Genomic DNA, 22,793 nt, shown 5'->3' with positions numbered 1-22,793 from the left:
AAATACAGACTGGTCAGAGATTTATTTATATCCTGGGGCCTGGCTCTGCTCTCTGCCATCAGTGATAGGGTCGCTTTGCTTTGGCAAAATGAAGCAGTTGGAACTCTGTCATTTCTTACCCCTGAGGCCTCATTAGTCACCTCCAACCTTTTATAACCACCTAGGAAGGAAGCTGGGCCTAGGGCAAAGGGCTGCTGTTTCTAGGACAAGTCCCAGGAAACTTCACGTGGGAGTGGAGTGCTGGGGAACGAGGTGAAGCCCAGGGTGTCAGATCCTTCAGGACTGGGAGGAAGTGGTACGGGGTGAGACCTTTGGATTTACCTTGTGTGAACTGAGATGCTGGCTGTGTACAGATCACTGACAACCTCTGATAAAGGCTTTCTGGAATGGAGTGGAGACAGAAGGCCTGAGCTTGAGCTTAGAGACTCCTAAGGATTTTAGGTTGGTAGGAAGGTACTTCTCTGTGTGTGTGTGTGTGTGTGTGTGTGTGTGTGTGTGTGTGTGTGTGTGTGTGTGTGTGCAAGTACTGAGTTGAATTCAGCCTTACGCACCGTCTTCTTTCACTCTAGGCTGGTACTCTGCTACCTAAGCTATACATCCCACTTCTGGCTCTTTGGTAGTTGATTGGAGATAAGAGTCTCAAGGACTTTTCTGTGAACATCCTCAGATCTCTGCCTCCTGAGTAGCTAGGATTACAGGCATGAGTCACTGGTGCCCAGCTCTTGAAGTTACTTTTTACAGAAATGGTTATAGTAGCAAATAAAAAAAGGGAAAACAACCGTAAACCACGCATCCATAGGAAAGCATCACCTGTAATGGAATGTTGATTGGTGTTGCAAGTTGTACATGGTGCATCAGGTACAACAGAGTAGGTTCCAGGGTTCCTCTGTCCAGGCCTGTATCGGTTGCAGGTCCCAGACTTGCTAAGCAATGACTTTTCCTCTCGAAACATGCCCCTGCCCTGTAGTGTTTGAGATAAATAGTCTTCTAACATTGCCAGGCCTAGCTTCAATCTCTTAATCCTCTTGCCTTTGGAGTAGCCAGTCATTTTTTAAAAAAATCCTTTTGTGCTGGTCCTTGTGTTTGAACTCAGAGTCTGGGTACTGTTCCTGAATAGTTTTTGCTCAAGGCTGGTACTCTACCACTTGAGCCATGGCTCCACTTTTAGCTTTTTGGTAGTTGGAAATAAGAGTTTCATGTACTTTGGCTGTCCAAGTTGGCTTCAAACAATGATCCTCAGATCTCAGCCTCTTGAGCAGCTACAATTACAGGCGTGAGCCACTGCTGGTAATGTCAGTTGATCTCATAGCTACTTCTCTGGCCTGTGACTTCAACACATAATCAGTTGTTGCATTAATTATTAATATGATGCTTAAAAAGTTTTTTCCATGCCAACTCTAGTGAGTACTGACATGTCCAGCCCTTCTCCGTTTGGACCAGACATCCATGACCAGAGCTGCTCTGATGGAAGGGGCTTTCAGGTGGTTTTCCACCTAGATGTAAACGATGCCTCTGTGAGCATTTCCGCCAGTGCTCTGAGAACATGCGGGAGGCAGCTGGCAGAGGTCATGACGTTTGCCCTGGTCAGTGGAACACAGTGCTCTCCAGGCAAGCTCTTGCCTCAAGATTTCCCTTTGGCCAACTTCCCTCACCTTCTTCCGTTCCTGCCTCACACATCACCGCTCCAGCTTCTCTGTTGATGATCTCTACATCCTCAGGCCCCCAGCCCTACTTGGCTTGTCATTTTTCTCTTTAGCATAAATGTCCTTTTAACCCATGAGATAAGCTAGCACTTTACCACTGAGCTAGCTCTCCCCTTCTGGTGAGTATCATTTGTCTGCTTATCCTGTTTATTTCATTTTTGGTCTGCTAGAAGGCCCAGGCACTGTCGTTTTCCATTCAAAGCTATATAACCCTCTTCCGTACCACTTGACACACAGTTCCCCTTCCAGCCTTTTAATGGTCAATTGGAGATAAGTTTCCTGCCTAGGCTTACTGGAAGCCATGATCCTCAGATCTCAGCCTCCGGAATAGCTAGGATCAGAGGCGTGAGCCACCGGTGCCTGGCTGTTCAGTGTCTTTTTATTGGTCTTTCCTGACTGTAGCAAGCTCTACCAAGGTCAAGTCTTCCCATTAGGTCAGTGAAGGGATAGACCCTTGTCTGTGTGTATGCAATGGATAGAACAAGGAAGACCCTTTACAGGTTTGTCTCATCTAAAGTTCTCCCTGACTTGAACCGATGGTTTGGAGTATTAGGCAGTCAGAGAGGCTAGAGTGACTTCCAGCTTGGTAGTTGTGAGCCATAAGGGAGCTCGAAATCCCCTTGGGATATCTCCGGCTTCCAGACCTGCATTATTTAAATATTATGCACAAGTCCAGTTTGCCTGGACTTGTGTAGGTCATGTTTTTAGTTTATTTCTTGAGAAACCAGTAGAAGGCATGAGTGACATGACTTTATTGCTCAGAAAGGAATTTTAATTATTGACCATAGTAAATCCGTGCTGATAGATCCTGTCTTCAGGGTCAAGTCAAAGTTATTACACTCTTGAGAGGATATGGATGGTGAAATGCCGAGCCCAAATCATTTCGTTGGTCAGTAGTTCCTTGTATTTTAATTTCATTTTGTAAATGGTATATGATGTTGATGTTTAACTTGTGGGAGGTGTTCTATACATGTGTACAATATTAGGATCAAATCTGGGTAACCAGCCATGTTGTCTCCTCAAGTGTTAAACATGTGAAAATACAATTTAAACATTATCAGAACAGAATCCCATTTGGAAGGGAAGGCCACCTTGGCATAGGTGATAAATACACCATTTACTGGTACTAGATCTGAATTGTATTATACAGTAAATACGGGATTTACTTAACACTTACTTTTCTTTTTTTTTTGGGTCCGGTCGTGGGGCCTGAACTCTGGGCCTGGGCGCTGTCCCTTAGCATTTCAGCTCAAGGCTAGCGCTCTACCACTTGAGCCACAGCACCACTTCTGGCTTTTTTCTTTTTGCTTATGTGGTGCTGAGGAATCAAACCCAGGGCCTCGAGCATGCAAGGCAAGCGCTCTACCAATAAGCCACCTTCTCAGCCCCTACTTAACACTTTCTTAACCAGGCACATGAAAGACTGTAACCTGAAAGAGAAAATGATCTTGTAGAACCTACTAAAGATTTATAAGTAGATATGGAATATCCAGAAAAATAATTGAATAGCTTGACCTTTCTACTGCTCTTGACTGTCATGTATTTTCCACTTTCCTACTCCTTCCCTGTCTCTAACTTTCATTTTTATTTCCCATAGCAAGACTGTACCTTCCCTCAGGACTGGGGATTTGATTTTGGCAAACAACGTGGAAGATAATTTCCAGCTATTAAGATTCTCCCTGGCTAGGAAGATTACATGTTTCCTACCGAAACCTCATGAACATTGTTTCTGTTCCCAGATCGCTCTACCAAAACCAAAACAGAAGTGAAGAAATTACCCCAACCATGCCAGAATTGTTCCTATGAAACACAGTGGCTTGAATGTTCAGTGGAAAATCCAGAAACTGCCCTCAGTTCCAAATGACCTGGTGCTGAGTTCATGGACAGCCCTAGACAAAATGAAGACAGAAAACTCTCATACCAGAAACCTTAAAACCTGACTTTTAAAAGACTCGCCTTATAAGAGTCTGTGTCTAGATCAGTGGTTTATTTCTTCTTTGCTTCCTATCTTTCTAGGGCCCAGCACTCTGCATACCCCTTATGAGTTTTCTCAGAAAAGGCTCTGCTTTCTGGACCACAACCTATGAGGCCAGGATGTACCCGAATTCAAAGGTGTAGCCTAAAAGCTAGACTCCCTACCAATTAGACAGAAATGTGGCCCCAGCAAGCCTTCTTCCTGCAGAGTTTCCTTTCATTGTGAGGAAGGACATGGAGAAGCCTTAACAGTTAAAATAGGACTGGGCTTTGAACTGCAGCTTTGGCCCTATGTTCATTTTGTTTCTTCTAAGCAGTTTATCCTCTCAGAGCCCCCCAGTTGTCTCATTCCCTCCCTCTCCCTCCCCAGAGAGGGACCAGGGCTTTTCCTGAGGTTTCAGACACGCTCTGGGCCATAGCACTTTGGCTAGGAGTGAGGTGGTGTGGGGCTGGGCCACAATCCCAATGCTACCAAAAGGCGGGGAAAGGTGCTGGTTTAGGGGGTTTGACTATCGTGCTAGCTTTGTGAGTTGATGCGGGCCTTCTGGGGTTTGGAGCTGGTCTTTCAAAGTGTGGCTTGCACGATAATCAAGAGCCCCTCAGAATTGTGACCTCTCAGAGCCCACTTGGGAAGCCCTGGGGATGTCCTGCCTGGAGCCAGTCAGATCTGCTGCAGGTTCTAGGTGAATGATTTGAGATGATCCTACTGCTCTCCCCCCAGGTCAGGCTGGGCGACCCGGAAAGGGTTCAGGATTAATAGGATGCAGATTGGAGTGGGAACACAGTTTTGTTCTGCACCAGTGTCTCCTGGGGCCTGCCTTCTCTTTCATGTCCAGCTGTTAGTGTTTTCATTCCTTCTGTCATTTTTTCCCCATGTACCTGTTCTAAATATTTAAGGTTGTTTACTTATTATTATTATGAGAGATCCAGTGCAGATGAGGATTTCAGAGAGAAGAGGAGTGTAAGAGCTATGGACATGGAGTGGGTGGCTCCTTTACCAGCTTGGTGCCCTGTGTTGGCACATTATATATACAGATCTGCTGGTTAATTTAACCATTACTGGCTATAGCGTAATTGTGAAGAGATGCTTCTATATGTTCAAATGAAAAACTCTGTCCCATAATCCCAGCTACTCAGGAGGCTGAGATCTGAGGACCATGGTTCAAAGCCAGCCCGGGCAGGAATGTCCATGAGACTGATCTCCAACTAACCAGAAAAAGTCAAGAGTGGAACTATGGTTCAAGTTGAGCAAAAAAAGCCAAGTGGAAAAGCTAAAAGGACAGCAGCCAGGCCCTGAGTTCAAGTCTTAGTTTGTTCTCTCTCTCACACACTCTTTCTCTCTCTCTTTCTCACGCTCTTTCTCTCTCTCTCCCTCTCTCTCTCTCTTTCTCGCTCTCTCTCTCTCTCTCACACAGACACACACACACACACAGCAATAAAGAGTAGAGGCCCCCCCCCCACACCCATCTGAGAGAGTTCTGTCTGTGAAGGATAAAAGAGAGTCTGGTTAGGGAGAAAGATGGAAGTGGGGTACAGGAGCCTTGGGGAGGAGGAATCCTCTCCAGGGAGGAGTGCGGGCAGGGTGGATGCTGAGGTTCAAGTAGAGAAAACATCCCCCTCCTCAGTGGCACAAAACTCCCCACCGACGTTTCTTCCACAAACCCTAGGAATCCAGGTAAGGAGCAGGTATGCATGCTTGCAGAATGAAACATCCTTATTGATAGAGAATATGTCCCAAACATATAGATAATATGAATGCAGACAATCAGGGAATTCAGGCTAGGACAGGCTGCAGGTGGCTGGAGAATGAAAGACCAAAACCTGCCCAACAACCACACACATGGAGGAAACGAAGCTGTCTATAAAAGAGTGAGGAAAGCCAGGACAAAAGAATGAGGAAATTAGGACAGGATAATAAATCTTTGGTGTCACAGTTTTCCAGGGAACAGAAAGGAGATCCACCAATCAGAAAGCCATCTAACTGTCACTGTGTTACCCAAGGCCAAACTCTTGAATGAGGAAGTCTGATCAAGATGGCAGAGACAGGCTGAAGTGCTGTCTTTTCCTGGCATGGATATGCCTCCTTATGTTTTCTCTGCAGTGCTTTTTTTCCCCTCATATACTCTCCTAGCACTTTTATGTTCACCTCTTGCCTGAGTTCTTCTCTTGTCAGACTCAAGGAAATGAGGTTTATAACTGCCCTAACTGCTCTGGTAACAAACTCGATGCATTGGCTTGGAAGCTAGGGATTAAGTATGTCCCGTTTTGACTCTGACTTGTGGAAAGGTTGCAATACGGAGCTCGGGGACAAGTAGGAAACGACATACAGGAAGTTCTTCAAGTAGTAGACAGAGTATTTTGTCGCTTTTATCTTATCCTCAATTTGTCTTCAGGAATAAAGAAGATAGCTAAGTCAGTTGTGAAAACTCAGGCAAGAGAAAAAAAATGGCTTGAATTGTTCTGTCTAGCACCTGGTGCAGCTGTCAGAGGGATTTGTTGAGATCCAAGAAGAAATGTTGTTACTGGAAATTTAGCGCAGCTAATCAACCACAATTCTCTTGTGTGAGAAGAAGGATTTAGGCATGGCACAAACATAGTGAAAATAATAGAAAGGTTTGTTGGGAAAGAAGGCAAAGGCAAAGAGTTCTTGGCCTAGACATGCCATGGGAAGATGGCACTTCAGATTCATTTAGTGGTCAGTAAGCCATCTTCTGGGAATAAACTCGACATTAGGTTTAATAGAAGAGATATTAGGGGCAGGAGTCAAAAGAGTTTAAGAGTTCCAGTGAGGGCTTGGCTGGCCATTATCTCTGTTCTGTTTTTCCCAGTTCCAGAGAAGTTATGAATGTCTGTTATCTACCACCTGAGGGGAGCAATCTAGCTTCCTGGAGATGACTTCTCTTCCTCCAGTCTGGTCATTATAGGTAATTATCCTCATTTAGGGGGTAGTGTGTCCCTCAAGGCCCTGTTGTTCCTTAGGCGTAGTTTTAGCTCTCATCATAAATGATATTATCCTGTCCTGTCCTTCCTGGAACCCAAGATGATCGTACAGTGACTGAGAGAGAACAGTTTAGAACAGTAACACGTGAAATAGAGGCAAACCTGCCAGGCTTTTCTTCTGCTTTTGGTTGATTCATGGACTGACCGTTTCCAAATATGCTTTCGGTAGACAGGAAGAAAGTGGTGAGCACCACACAGCTAGCCTTTGGGTGTTTAGTCCTTACTGAGATTGCTTGTAAGAGATTTCAGGCCCAATCTACAGGGTTGAGATTGTCTATGAGTCGGGAAGTTGAATTACATTTTAGGTTTCATTTTTCCTTCCCTTACTTACGGCAAGCTAGCACCTGCTGTTAGGAAAAGTATTCATTTTAATGAACAAGAGCTGCTGAGGGGTTTAGTTGTATCCAGCTTGAGTGACAAAAGAAAATGGTACTGCCCAGTGAGAGAGTATGGAGGGAAGAGAAAATGATCTGTAGGATTCATTGCATTTTAAAAATACTGAGTCTGATCTTCTTAAGAGATGGCTGTTGAGACATTGTAGTAAACTAGGTTTGGATATGAAGTAATAAAATTGCTGCATGTCTGTGTGCATATGTAATAGGCCTTAACTGTTTGTATGAACGTGGGTTTATCTGCAGTTTCTCAGCCAAATAAATACTGTCCCTGAACAGCATAGGTTTTCTGTAGCAACTGTCTTGTTCCAGCCTGGAGCACATGGACACAAGTTATTCAGGAATTTTTAAACAATCTTCTCAGCCCATTCACTCAAGTTTACCCAAATTTGGATATTCTTAGAGAACCAGAGTCCTTCTGTTTGTGCACTTACTTAGCAAAAACTGTGACTTTAATGCCACATCCTGCAGCAGCTCTAGTTCTGGCTCTTGTTTCCTTCTGGAGTTTAAATCTATAGAGGAGGCAGATATGGAAAGGTCAGGTGCATTCCGGAGGCCCCAATTCCACACCTCTTTGGACCCCATCCTCAGTCTGTTACTTACAGGATTCAGGATTCTCCTTCAGTTTCTGTGCTGCCAACAGAGAGAGGGTGATGTTCAAGTAAGTTTGCATCTGGAAAGCAAAATTGAGTCTAATGATTATATGGTAAGACATTACATACTGCTACTTTTTTTCTTTCTTTTTTTTTGCCAGTCTTGGTTCTTGAACTCAGGGCCTGGGCACTGTCCCTGAGCTTCTTTTGCTCAAGACTAACACTCTATCACTTGAGCCACAGCGCTACTTCTGGCCTTTTCTGTCTAGGTGGTATTGAGGAATGGAACCCAGGGCTTCATGCGTGCTAGGCGGGTACTCTACTACTAAGCCACATTCCCAGCCCTTGCTCTTACTTTTTTTAGTGTAGAAAATATCCTGGATTTATCTTGATTAGGCATGATTTTTTGGTAATAAATTTAATTGTTATTGTAAAGGTAATGTGCAGATGGGTTACGGTTACAAAATTGGTATGAATACATTACTTTTTGAATGTCACCCCTTCCCTCACTCTCTCCCAGTTTTTCCCTCCCATTCCCACTCACAAGTTGAATATAGTTCCTTTTCCATACAGTGTCTAGTGAGTTTCACTGCTGTATTTATATACCCTTTGCCCTATCTTTTCTGTGTCTCCTCTTATCCTCCCAAAGACAAATAAACTAACAAACAAGACAGAAGAAAAAGTCAACAAGAACTGCACCACCACCAACAAAACTCTTTTTTCCATTTCTTAGAGTTTATTTTGATAAGTATTATTTTATATAATCATACACACATAGGTATTGAGCCTTGTGATCTGCTCCTTTGAATATCCTCCTTTGGTGTCACTGTGTGAAGGTCTAAAGACTTCCACCATGATCCAGCAGTTCCACTCCTTGCCATTTATCCAATAGAACACAGACAACCGCACACTAAAGTTACCAGCACAACCATGTTCACTGCAGAATTGTTCACCATAGACAACATATGGAATCACTTAGGTGCCTTGGAGTGGATGAATGGATCAAGAAAATGTGGTTTATGTACACAATGCTATTCTCCCCCATCAGAAAAATGACACTGGACCATTCATAAAGAAATGGAAAGACTCGGAAAAATTATATTAAGTGAAATAAGCCAGACCCAAAGAAACATAAGTTGCATGGTTTCCCTCATTTGTGGTAACTAGAATATGCCTGTAAATCTACAAGTAAACACACTGGATGGTAAAAAAAAAAATAGACGTGATTATTTATGAGCTGGTTTTGTCTGTCTTCCAATAAAATGGCATTTGTTATGTATTTTAAGTAATTACCTTATTTATTTATTTTACTGCTGGTAGCTGGTGATAAAATGATTAGTTTTATATGTCTTCAATCACAGACCAACTGCCCTTTTTGGTATCCATTTCTTTTAATTTGGCTACCCATTTTCTCCCCCTCCCATATACACACCTTTCTGTCTGTCTTTATCTATCTAGCTATCTAACCATCTATCCATCCATTCTTCCTTCCATCTTTTTGCTCATTCATTGGAGATAAGAATATGGGATTTGTTTCCCTGCCTGCCTTCCTATCCTTCAATCTCAGACTTCTGAGATTATAAGTGTGATCTACTACCTAACTGGCTTACTGTTTTGTTCTGGCTGATTGGAGTTATCTAAAATCTGTACCAGTCAGAAGTCAGAAGCAGTAATCTGAACTGAGGCTGTTGTGGTTCTTTCATAGGGTATCTCTTCCCCCTCCACCGTACCCCCCCTTACCCCAGCTGTGAACCCTGGGATGACTAGGGGCCCTGCTTTCTATGTGCTGTAGGTTTTTTTAAAAATATTTTTTCTTTTTCTTTTTCTGGTGCTGGTCTTGGAGCTTGAACTCAGTGCCTGGGCATTGTCACTGAGCTTTTGTGCTCAAGGCTAGTGTTCTACCGCTTGAGCCCCAGTTCCACTTCTGCCTTTCTTAGTTGTTTATTGAAGATAATAATTTCACACAGACTTTCTTGCCAGGACTGGCTTCAAAACTCAATCCTCAGATCTCAGCCTCCTGAGTAGCTAGGATGACAGGCGTGAGCCACCAGTGCCTGGCATATAATTCTTAATGCTCGAATTAATACTAAAGGCATGTGTCCTCGTCATTCTTCACGCTAGGAAATAGGAGGTTCCGCAGCTGACCCAGGTCTTGGTTAATTAATGGCCGACCCAGCACGAGCCCTGTGCTTCTCAGTAACCTTTGTTCTTTTCCATTCGCAGGTATGAATGCTGCTGTCCGCGCTGTGGTGCGCATGGGGATATACGTGGGAGCCAAAGTGTACTTTATATATGAGGTCAGTGTCTGCTTCCCACTTGGGGTTTCTTTGACTCAGCCATGCCTGCCTCCCACTTGCTGGGACCCTGGGGCTTGCAAGCCTGTCTTCACGAGGAGCCTGCCTGTACCAGCTGGAGCACAGGAAGTGAGGGGGAGCAAAGAAGATAAGGGCACAAAAGTCACTCTGCTATCAGACTTCCTGCCTCTGATTTACAGGGACAGTCACTGCAGATAATTCTCATTTCTGTGAAAGGGGTGTGACCATGTGGAACGGGCTGATTTTGAGTAAATACTAAGAGAAATGGGGGAGAAACAGCCACCATTAGTAGAAAATGCAAACCACTTCCCTACTATCTTATCTGCTCAACCCTTAGCTTGACAATGAAGACTGTGGCTTTGTGTCCAGCGGCTGAGGTCCTGGCAGCTTAGAAATAAGTAATCTCTGGAGAGAAAGAAGGTGTTCATATAGTTTAACCCCTTGCTTTATTTCAAGAACCGGCAAATTCAGGATTTAATTTTTTTCCATATCTAAAATGTTAATAGAGCTAGCTTTAACAATAGGTAATATTCATTTGTAAAATACACTTCCTGAATAAGCGCTAGTATTCAGATCTGATTCCTCTCAGCTTTGTGTCTGAAAAAGACTAGAAGGAAACATAAACATTATAAAAATTGTAACCATCTGAGTGTGGGGATACACACCTGTAATCGCTGCAGGAGGTAGGAGGATCTGAGATCAAGGTCTACATAGTAAGACCTTGTCTCAAAAACCAGAAAACACAGAAACAGCATGCACACATGCACATACATACAAAACATGTTTATGGTTTTCCCCCTGCAGTTATGACTAGTTTAGATTCTGTGGTTCTTACATCCTAGGAAAATTTAGATTAGTCTCCATTTTTCAACCATCATCACCCTGCTGTGATCCCAAGGCATAGCACTGGCTCATGATCATTGCAGTGGATGTGGGTGGTCAAAGTGATTTCTGGAACTTCTTCCACCCACCCCCATCCCCAACTCTGTCCCTGCCAGAGCTCTCTCTGCTCTCCCTGCTGGCTGGGTCCCTGTCTATTTGCTAAGTCACCATTCCCTCCTGCAAAGCGACTCATTCTTTGCTCATTGTCCTGTAACCATTTGTTTTACCCCTTGTTGGAAAGAAGCCTTCTCCCATGTTTGGCTTCGCTTCGTTTAATTAGACCGTGGTTGTATGGTGCCTGGTTGAATTAATCTGATTGGGATAATTTTAAAACAACGGTTCTAAACCGTTCAGACTCATGGTTCGGAGGATAATGGTTTCAAACCACTGCCAATCTGTAGTTTTGGCTCATGTTAAGGTCAAATTGCACTTGTGAATTTCCATTCCTGGGCTGCGGCCCTGATGGCTTTCATCCCGTTGCTTACTGATTTGGAATGAACGCATTAGCATGGATGTGCATACTCCTTCCTCCCCTTCCCTCCTCCCCTCGTTACCTTCAAGTCTGCACACAGGATCTTCCATCTGAACATGCTTGGTGCCTTTTTGCTATTCTTTTCTGCATATGTGGGTGGTGTGAAGCTCTGTAGGTCTGTCTGTCTCTCACTGTCAACTGGAGTAGCAAAAAAAAAGAAAAGAAAAAGAAAAAAACCCCACAAGGTGGAAGATTAGCAGCACTTTCCAACACTAAGCCTTGGTCTTTCCTGGAGATGGTGCGGCTGTCATGGCTTCTGGACCCTTGTCTTGTCTGCTTGTCTTCTGTGCAGCCACCACGCACCTAGTGGAGCTGCTTTGTGAGTCATGGACTCGATGGTGGCACTGGCTCTGGAGCCAGTAGGAAGGGAAGGAAGGAGTTATTTCAGTTATTCCTTAACAGAGATACCATGCCTTTGTGGACTGCTTACTTTCTCCATGCTACAACTTCCCATCTGCAGGGGTCTGAGGAGTCCTCTGATTCACCGTCCTGGATGAGAGAGAGAGACTCACTCGCAGGGACAGAGTGTTTGGCGATACTTTTTGTGATCTCCTTGTTGAATGGGGAATGGTTTCTGATAACTAGTAGGTAAAGCCAGGCTGCCACCTCATACCTGATGATGGACAAGGAAGGCCCTCCCACAGAGCCCACTGGCCACACACATCCACAGTACCAAGCTTAGCAAACCTTGTGTAATTGTGTGTGTGTGTGTGTGTGTGTGTGTGTGTGTGTGTGTGTGTACTGGTCTTTGGGCTTGAACTAAGGGCCTGGGCTCTGTCCCTGAGCTGCTTTTGCTCAAAGCTAGCACTCTACCACATGAGCCACAGCACCACTTTAGCTTTTTCTGAGTAGTTTATTGGAGATAAGAGTCTCGTGGACTTTCCCTGCCCAGACTGGCTTTGAACCACAATCCTTAGATCTCAGCCTTCTGAGTGTTTAGGATTATAGTTCCTGGCTCCAAGGGCCAACTTTTATTTAATTTGAAATTGTTGAGGAGGGGCTGAGTCAGATACTAAGTGAAGATTTCGTCTTTGACATAACTAAGTGCTTTTTCAGATTTCAGTGTTTTGCATTTGGTTGTCTGTCCTTTTGTTACTGTTCATTATGTCCTGTGACAATTAGATGTCACCAGATCTATGTCTACTAGACTTCATCTTATTGATAAGGAGCATATCTCCCACACTGGAGAACATTCAGTCTTTCTTTTGAAGTAAACCAGATTTGTTCTCTCCATTATTGCATTAGAGTTCTCCAGAGAAACAGAAGCAATAGCATAGGGAGTCCAGTCTTTTAAGTTTACCTAGAGTTTTCCATGTCACCTACAGACCAAAACCTGTTTTAAAAGTATTAATCATTTACATAAAGGTTTTTGTTATTGTCGTTGTTTTCTCTAGAGGACACTGGCATTTCTGGTACAAGCCTGGCACTTGAGGCTGAGATGCTCTGAGTCATCTGGCTATAGAGTTTTAAATCTGGGCCAGGGCTACGTGTGGTACGTGCTGAGCCCCGGGCTCCGTTCTGGTGAGAGATGCAAAAGGCTGCTGGAATACACTCTTCCATCCTACCTCATAGACCAGTTGTTTGTTTCTTTTTTCTTTATTTATCTTAAAGTAGATTTTGTTTCCTTGAAAGCCTACCAAGACTTTGCCTTCTTGGAAGTGATGAGTAGAAGAACAGAAAATGCCTTGTAGAAAGCCTGTGTCCAGGGCAGTTTTTCTGGGTTCCAGATGGATCTAGCCCAGGGCAGGTAGAAGAGTCACTAAGTCAGCCTGGCACCACTGCCCATGGCTGCCCGCAAATAGATGTCTCGTTGTTTTTAGTTGGGTTTAATATCCTACTATTGAAGGTTAAGCTGCAGTGTTTTAAACGAACCATTCTCATTGCTTTTTACATATACAGGATTAACTTAAAGCCATCTTTCATCTTTAAGGAACTTAAAACGGTTTGGAACTGATCCACCCCAGCCATTTGTAAATACTAGTTCGTCTTTCATCTTCTAAACCCTGGAAAAAAGCTAGGGCTAATTCTGATCCTTTCGGCAGCTCATCTGGGGGGGGGGGGGTTCTTTGCCCTTCTCCGTGCTTCGGTGGTCCGCGTCTGACCCAGGCTGGTTTTCTTGTGTTGGGTCCCAGTGTTAGGGCTGGCCATAAAATACTAACAATGAATACTTTGGAGTCACTGATTTATTGGCATCACTTCCCCCTTCTTAACAGATTCCCTTCCTCTACCAGCACAATTGTTATTTTGTTTTTGGATAAGACACACCACCTCCTCCTTCTCCTTCCCATGTTGAAAAGTGCCAAGTGCCAAGCAGATGGCAAACCCCATAGCCCTTCCCAACCTCTGCTTTTGTGCTCGGAACTGGTGGCATCCGTTCCCCTTGCCACCCTGCGTGCCCTGGGCTGGGTCTACAGCTGGGGGAGGATGTGGAGCCCAGTGAGATTGTCAGACAGGACAGCATCGTGCAGCGGTGCTGGCTTCCATTGACCCATGTGCTCCTCCCTCACCCCACCTCCGACCCTCCGTCCGTCCCTTCCTCCCTTCCTCCCTCTCTTTCTTCCCTTGCATCCACCCGTCCTGTTCCTGGCTTGGATTTCCACTTTACCCCGGGTAGGTTCTTGGTGTGACCCGTGCCTCTTATTCAGGCACATCTCTGAGGTCCAAGCATCCTATTTTGTATATTTGAACTTCCTTAAAGTCAAAACTATGAAACTATGTCTGAATAAAAATAGTTGTAGTAGTGCTTGAGTGGTTAACAGAACATGTCTCCTGTGCCTCTGTTTACCACCAAACTGCTGTGTCCACAGCCCTAACCCACTTCACATCCACTGTGTGGCTGAAGGCCGTTAAATGGATTCACAGTTGCGGTCAGGTCATGTGACCTAGGTCTCCCCCACCCTCCCCTGCACACCCTGGCTTTTCGCTGTGCACTGACTGGTATATTTCTAGAGAAATGGTAAATATAGATAGGAGCATTGCCTTTTATTGAATGCTTGACTTAGGCCAGTTCGTAGGCTGTTTTCTTCATGTGTCTGTGCCGATCTTCAGCACTACCCATGTTAGACATAGAACTTCGGACAGTCTAGTTACAAGTCAGTCAAGTTGTAAAAGAGGGCAGGTGCAGTGGCTCATGCCTGTAATTCTAGCTTCTTAAGAAGCTGAGATCTGAGGGTTGTGGTTCAAAGCCAACCCAGGCAGGAAAGACTGTGAGACTCTTATCTCCAGTTAACCACCAAAAGGCTGAAAGTGGAGCTGTTGCCCAAGTGGTAGAGTGCTACCTTGCCCACAGAAGCTCAGGGACTGGGCTTAGACTTTGAGTTCAAGCCCTGGCACTGGCACACACGTGCATGCCTACACACACACACACACACACACACACACACACACACACACACACACACACACACACACACACACACACACACACACACACACACACACACACTGCAAAGGATTTGAGCTCTTTCCCGGGCCTTTGTTACTTCTGCTATCATGATTGTCTCAATGGGACCAGTGACCTCCACTGATGACATTGAAGCGAGCTCGTCAACCTTGTACAATCAAGGACTTCTCCGTGGCTGTGGAGGAGGAATGCTGAGCTTCATCGTTCTTCCTGTGTCTGTTGGCTTTATAATCACTTCCCTGAAATTGTGCATACATAGGGCTGTTAGCTTTGGCTTAAATCTAGTAATGCCAGAGGGCTAAATAGGTGTATTATTAGTGTGCCAAAGCACCAAGTACAGGACCATACAGTGATCAGTGGTGTTGTAACCTGTGTTAGAGCGGATTTGGTCTAACATAGGTTAGACAAGGGCAAGTCTGAAGGCACCTTTTCCTATGGGGATTTTTCCATGGAGCAAGCACGTTGTTACAGGCTGACTGTTAGGTTCTCTGGCTGAGAGCCTAGCTTTGGACCCTGGTGGTGATCAGCGTGCAGGGGAGGAACTCTGTGCTCTCAGATTCTGCAGTGGATTTCCTGTGGGGGAAGTAAGAGTCACAACCCTGCACCTCGAAGAAAACTGCTGGCATGGAGAGCTTCGTTCTGCTCCTTTTTCTTGAGCACCTGGCTTTGAGCAGTGGTATTAACTAAATGTAGGACCAGATGGCTGTTGAGCTTTCTCTGCTTACTTCCTCTCAAGTTCTGTAACTGAAAAATTTAGGAAATTGAATTGGAAGAAAGCGCCTTCTGGGTGAGAAGACATACAGCTCCGTCAAACAAAAGTTTTGTTTCCTTTTCCTGTGCTGGAGCTTGAACTCAGGGCCTCATGCACTTGTTTAACCTTCTTACTTAAGGCTAGTGTGCTCTACCCTACCTCCACGTCCAACTTTTTGCTGGTTAATTGAAGATAAAAGGCTTATGGACTTTCCTGCCTAAGTTGTTCTTGAACTTCAAACTCAGATCTCAGCCTCTTGATTAGCTAAAATTACAAGAGTGAGCCATTGGTGCACAGCTCATCAAACAAGATTGGTGAGAAAAATGCTTAACTTCATCATAACATGTGACTGTACTTTCCCTGTGGGCTTTGAATCTTAATTTCTTTTTAATCCAGGCTCTGGAGGTAAGCCTAGATACTCAGGAGGCTGAGATCTGAGGATCATGGGCAGGAAAGTTCATGGGACTTTGTCTCCAATTAACCTCCAGGAAACAGGAAGTGATAATGTGACTCAGTGATAGAGCAGTAGCTTTGCCAGGGACAATGCCCAACCCCCACGACAGATACTCCCCCGCTGCCCCCCAGGAAGAGAAAAAAGACATTAGATTTCTTAAAACAGAAAACTACCCACAAGCTGACTATTAGCTGTCTATTTATGGTAGGCCCAACAATTGACTAATGCTACTGGTCAAAATTTCCCCTGAGTAAAATTCTGTTGTCTACAAATATCAACTAGCAGAGTCCTTATTCTGACATTGCTCCAAGTGATTTCACACAAGAAATTAAAATGAATGACTTCAGTCCATTGCATGTTCTTAGAGATGTTAACAAGTGATCAGCAGCTAGATGATGGATTTTTCAGTGGCTCGGGGGCTTTTAGATTCACTTTAGGAATTAGGGTCAAAAAGACTTGATAGTATTTCCTTGGTTAAAAAGTAAGCACAGTTGTACTGCTTTATGGTTTGTTTTTCTTAGCTGAATCATAAAACTGGCTTTGAAGGCACATTCCAAAAGGGAATTTTAGAAAAATATTTTTGCTGTATTGAAATGAGTATTCAGCCTGCTTCTACTTCAATAAGAAAAAAAAAAAAAACCTTTTCTGAACTCTTAACATTCTAATACACTTGAGTAAAATCCTTCCTCCTAATTTGGTACCAACTTCTTATTAGTAAAAGCATAAAGCTGCAGTTGGCAGTCAGTTTTGAAATGTTCCAGGGCAGAATGACTTTGCAAGTTAAAGAATGAGTCACTTCCTAGCAACTCGCCACAAGTGTAGAGAGCATTGACTGTAGAGCAAATGAAATCATCCTTTCTTATTTTTCCATTGCTTCCCGTACCAAACACACCCATGGTGTATGGAATGATCAAACTCGTGTATTGGAAAACACTTTACTGACCAAAATATATGGCTGTACTTTTATAAGGCACTTGCCCATGTTTTTTCTTCACCAGTAAAGGAATTTGTTTCGAAGCTAAAGTCTTCTTAAAGCAATATCTAAATTCAGAAAATAAGAGAAAAGGGAAATCTTCTGTTCACCTCAGGGCACATTCAGTTTGAAAATGGCATAGAGGGACTGACCGGAGAACAGTTTGTGTAAATAGCAAGACCTCGAGAACAATGTGGAAATGAATGCCTTCAGACATACATCTCAGAACATCTTTGTACTTCCTCTTTCGTGTGGTAGCCGGGACTGGGTTTTTACTCTTTTTAGCCTATTTATTTCCCTGTTGATTAAAGCTTCAGTAGTTCTTCCTGTGGGAAATCTGGTAGATCTTCTTTTTCCATTTGGCTAACACCCCATGGTGAGTGTGAGTCTACACCCCGCCCTGCTCACAGGCAGTCTGCCATGTGTCTGCTGTGCTGGCATCTTCACTTGTAATACCTTTTCTCGAGGTCACCGTGTGTGATGTCAGCATTGTGGGGAGGGAAGGTCCATTTCAGGACCATGGAGTAGTGTCTGACGCTTGGGCCCAGGCTGCATGGCTACTTCTTGTATCTGTGCCTCTCAAGCTTCATAGAAACAAACCCAGAGAAGTTGGGATGTATAAAATATTAGTGTATTTGGTATTGTTCTCCTATCACAGGTATGGGTTGTGCAATTAAGTTTACTTCTTAGACAAAACCTGGCAGTTTAGGACCGTTAGAGGTAAGTAAGAAGATGACCAGATGGCTAATTTTTTTCCATCTATCTATCTATCCACCTCTTCTTACTCTTCTGCATAAATAAGACCCCCGGGAGTTGCTTCAAGTGAGGAGAAGGGTGTGCTCTTGCACATATAACCAGTGCCTGGTTCTGTCACATGTATAGACAGATGTCTTTCGTGCCTCTGTTGAGGGTGCCCTTTGCAGAGCTGAGCCTTGATCGGGCCTCATTCGTGCTTATTATCCTCAACCCTCACAGAGACAACTATAATTAGACCCTGGACATTAAATGAAATTTGGCAAGTTTGATGGCAATAATAATAATACAGTAAATTAATTCAACTGATCCTTAAGCTTAGATTGGGCTATGTTTGGAGGAAGACCCAACGTTGTATCATGAAGAGAACAGGCTGTAGTTAACTGCATCCTAATACCAGCTTTCTTGGTGAGAGTGGTAGTCTTGGGTTTAGGACAGATCAGTAACATGCAGATGTGTGGTCAGATGTTTGCTTGCTCTATGCACTAGCTTTTCTTGGTATTCTTTTGTTCTATATTATTGTTTCATTTCTCACTTGTTGCACATATGACCCTAGATAACAAGTATTTATCTGAAGGCAGGGTCTCACTTGATGGCCCAGGCTGGCCCCGAACTCTAACCTCTGGCCTCAGCCTCCCAAGTTCTGGGATTATAGGTGTGTGCACCACACCTAGCTAGTTTATATTACATTTTAATTATATTGTATATAATTATATTTTATCTAGCTTACACATTTTAGTTATATAGTATATATTTAATTATATTTTATATGGTAGATATTGTATTTCCATTATGTTACTATATTTTAATATATATTATGCATGTAATATATATTAAACTCATATATGAGTTTAATATATAAACTCATATTATAAATATGAGTTTACAGACTGACCAATTATAAAGATGGTTATATAAAGATGTTGATTAACTTATGTAACAGGCTCCATATTTAATCAGTTGATTTCTTTTTTGTTTTTTCTTATGTGCTAGTACTGGGGCTTGAACTCAGGGCCTGGGTGTTGTCCTTTAGCTTTTTCACTCAAGTGCTCTACCACTTGAGCCACAGCTCCACATCTGTCCTTTTTATTGGTTAATTGAGAAATTAGAGTCTTAGAGATATTGCTGCCCAGGCTGGTTTTGAACCTCAGTCCTCAGTCTTCAGCTTTTTGAGTATCTAGAAGGATAAATGTGCACCTGGTTCTTTAAAAATTTTTTTTTCCATTTCCTTTTCCCATTCTTTCATCTTTCTTTAGATAGAGTTTTTCAATCCACATCAATAATAGTTGTAAATGACTATTGGATTTCAGACGTTTCTAAATTTAAAGACTATTCCTTTTTAAGATTAAGATTCTGACAAGGAATTGATGTAAATAAAGATGAAAATTGACACTTTTCCATTTTATGATATGGTATGGTATATTTCTGAGGGAAAAAAGTGAGGGGTATTGAATTGATAGGTAATTATCCAGAAGGATTTTAGGCAAAGGAATGTACTGATTTTTCTAGTTTACTAAAGGTTGCTCGTCCAAACAGTAAAAACGTCACTAATTGAAAGACAGTATGGATGGAATTCTAATTCATCTTTTGAAAACTATTTAGTTTGTTTCAAAAACTAAGTGGATGGCCTTGGCCAGTGGAGAGCCAGACATGATCATGCATGTAGTACGACCGTTGTGAGGCTGTGCTAAATTACAAGCATCATTCCCACTCCCATTCCCTCACCACTCCCTGGAACCAAGGGAAAACAGGCTGACCACATTGTCTTCCATTGATCTCTGTGGGTGGGAAGGGATTAAGTTTAACTTCTGGGTAGAGGTTAAATTTAAAAGGCTTTAACCACAACACTGTTCCTTACTTATTGAATACCCGTCTTATACTGTCTTCAAACTGTTGGGTTCTTGGGAACTTGCCTGTGGTTTTATTTTATATCATTTGTACAGAAAAGATTCCAACCCATTTTTACATGGAGGTTTGTTTCCTCCCTCAGGGTTACCAAGGCATGGTAGATGGAGGCTCCAATATTCAGGAAGCCGACTGGGAGAGCGTCTCAAGCATTCTACAAGTGGTAAGTACCATGTCTGTTGTGTCTCTTAAGTTCAAGTAACTGCTTTTGTTGAAACTTTTTACTGAATCTTCTGCTGCAGTAACATGTAAAGCACCTGAGTACCCCAGACTGGCTTTAGGAAGTCAAAACTAGTCTCATGGAAAGAAAACATCCTGCCTTTGTTCCTTGATTACATAATAAATTTGAAAGCCCCTGACTGGTGCAACCCAGGAAGTATCTGCGCAATACAGAGTTGTGTGTCCCAGCTAGTGTTCATTGTGGTGTATGTATTGGAAGACTTTTGCTGTTGGTTTTTAGGCCACATTGAAGTCATTGAAGCCGTTAGGTTTGTTAACGCTAGTTTTTCAGTGGCAAATCTCTGTGCCCATTTGGGCATTTGTGTATCGCTTGGTGGTTGAACATCACAAAGCCTGGGAAAGATTCTGTCTGACAGCCGCCAAGGGCTGTGGATTTCATGGGGACACTGTGTCCTTGTTCTGGACTGAAGCAGACAGGGCTAATTTCCCTGTTGGATACAATGAAGAAGTAATTGCCATTGTAAGCTAAGACGTGCTTACATTGAATTTGAGAGTAATCTGCCCAAGGACTTTTGCACTTCATACATTCATGGAATACTTAGTGAAGGCTCCTTTATTAGTTATGGAATAAAGAGATTATGTGGAAAGAAAAGACTTCATGACAAGCTCTTTATTTGTAGTTTGAACGCTTAAAATGTATAGAGTAATTAACTAGTTAATTAAGTTACAATTATGTATAGAGTAACTAGTTCATTTATAATTAATCTGTGATTCACTTTGAGTGTTTTTTAGTAGGAGTCTCTTGTATTTTTGTTCATGGCTGGTGCTCCACCACTGGAGCCACAGCTGCATTTCCAGATTTTTGGTGGTTAATTGGAGATAATAATCTCATGAACTTTCCTGCTTGGGCTAGCTTCAAACTGCAATTTTTTAAATAAGTTTATTTATTTATTTATTTTCAGCCCTGGGCTTGAACTCAGGCCCTGGGCACTGTTCCAGAGCTTCTTTTGCCCAAGGCTAGCACTCTACCACGTGAGCCACAGCACCACTTCTGACATTTTCTGTTTATATGGTACTGAGGAATCGAACCCAGGGCTTCATGCACACTAGGCAAGTACTCTACCACTAAGCCACATTCCTAGCCCAAAACTGCAATTTTTATATCTCAGTTTCCTGAGTAGCTAGGATGACAGGTGTGAGCCACCTGTGCCTAGCCTTAGGGTGTGCATTTTTTTAAATATATTTTTATTGTGAAAATACTGTACAGAGGGGTTGCAATTACATGGGTAAGATAATGAGCACATTTCTTATCAAGCATTGTAGCCTCCTGCTTTGTTTCCCCTTCCCATCCCTTCGTATCCCCACCCCCCCGCCCCCCCCCCCCCACCAAAGTTGTAAAGTTCGTTTTTCGACATAACGACTTGTACATCTCATTGTTGCAATGGGTCCTCCTGTATCCCTGTTTTAACAATTTGATTTTTCCCTTCCCCTCCACATATACCAACATCATATATAGTGAAAGCAGGGGTTGTACCATGGGGGAGGGACATACAAGGCAACAAGACATAATCTTATAAATATGTTAGAAACAATCACATGAAAGATCTCTCTCTCTCTCTCTTTTTTTTTCCTGTCAGTCATGGGGCTTGAGCTCTAGACCTGGGAGCTGTCCCTGAACAATTCAGCTCATAGGGTGTGTATTTTAATACAACTCAAAGCTTGAGTTAGCACTGGGAGACTTCATCCCTTTGCTATGTCTGGAAAGAAGGAAGGAAATTTTGAAAACCAAGGATTAGGTAGAGCCATCTTTGCAAGAAGTTAGAACAGTATTAAGTTCCAGTATTGAGTATTTGAGTCCAGTGTGGGACTCAAAGTGGGAAAAAAATGTCAAACTTTGACAGTGGACAATGGAACTAAGGAAGGCATAAACAAGCCAGGTCCTGTAGGTATGTGTTAACCTGAGCCTCTTCTTATCCATCTAGCCTTCTGTCCAGCTGAAAGGAGATGAATAATCATCCTTGTATATTTCTTTCCAGGGTGGGACAATTATCGGCAGCGCCCGTTGTCAAGTCTTCCGCACCCGCGAAGGTCGTCTGAAAGCTGCCTGTAACTTGGTTCGGCTGGGCATCACCAACCTGTGCGTGATTGGAGGGGACGGAAGCCTCACGGGGGCCAACCTCTTCCGGAAGGAGTGGAGTGGACTTCTGGAGGAGCTGGCTGAGAATGGTAGGCTTCTGCTTCTGTGCCTGCTGGTCCTGGGACTTTGTTTCCACATTTGTCTTCTCATGCTTTGGAAATCTTACGTTCTCTTTTTTAAGCTTTATTTATAATCCACTCTCAACAAGTGTGTGTGTGTGTGTGTGTGTGTGTGTGTGTGTGTGTGTGTAATATGTATATATTACTTCTGAGCCATGCCGCCAGTCTTGTTTTCTAATTTTCCAATAGGATCTTGGTCTCACTTCCTGTCTAGGTGAACTACACTTGGGTATGATCTATCTATGGTAGGCTTGCCATTGTAGCTAGGATGACTGGTGTGTACCACCGTGTTCAGATATTCGTTAAGATGTCTTCTTGTCCAGGTTAGTCTTGAACTTCAGTTCTCTTAGTCTCAACCTTTCAAGTAGCTAGGATAACAGGTGTGAGCCACCAGTGCCTAGTTGATTTTTCCTTTCACAGTAGTAGTAGCAGTTGTTTGTTATCTCGGAATTTCAATTTGCATCTATAAAGTCATCTCAGTAATGAAAATAAAAAGCCTTACGACATGTCAAGTAACATTCCACAGTATACACAGGGTCTCATGAAGTGTTTGCTCCAGCCCTGTGCAATGGGGGCATTGTCCATCCCTGTTTTATAGGTGAGGAGTGTGTGGGGGCAGGCAGCCACAGAGCTGTGAGTCCACCTTGGTCTACACTGGCCCTCAGTATTCAGTGCCCACATTTGTAACCATCCCCACCCTATTACTCCAGTTAGGCTGAGGTTTTTT

The 22,793-nt window shown here is 43.3% G+C and overlaps 1 protein-coding gene across 1 annotated transcript in view; it reads left to right on the top strand.

Annotated features, from left to right (window-relative positions):
- The window catches only part of LOC122113003 (phosphofructokinase, platelet), a 60,466-nt gene that overhangs the window by 5,735 nt on the left and 31,938 nt on the right, over positions 1-22,793 (top strand). Inside the window, exons 2-4 of the mRNA XM_042685892.1 lie at positions 9,886-9,959; positions 19,716-19,793; positions 21,847-22,036. Of these exons, the coding sequence (XP_042541826.1) occupies positions 9,886-9,959; positions 19,716-19,793; positions 21,847-22,036 (342 nt within the window). The remainder of the gene's footprint in view (positions 1-9,885; positions 9,960-19,715; positions 19,794-21,846; positions 22,037-22,793) is intronic.

This window comes from Dipodomys spectabilis, unplaced genomic scaffold, assembly GCF_019054845.1.
Source record: "Dipodomys spectabilis isolate Male_0828 unplaced genomic scaffold, ASM1905484v1 ptg000096l, whole genome shotgun sequence".
Classification (NCBI taxonomy): Eukaryota; Metazoa; Chordata; class Mammalia; order Rodentia; family Heteromyidae; genus Dipodomys; species Dipodomys spectabilis.
The sequence above is the reverse complement of the archived record's forward strand: the minus strand, read 5'-3'. Positions and strand labels throughout refer to the sequence as shown.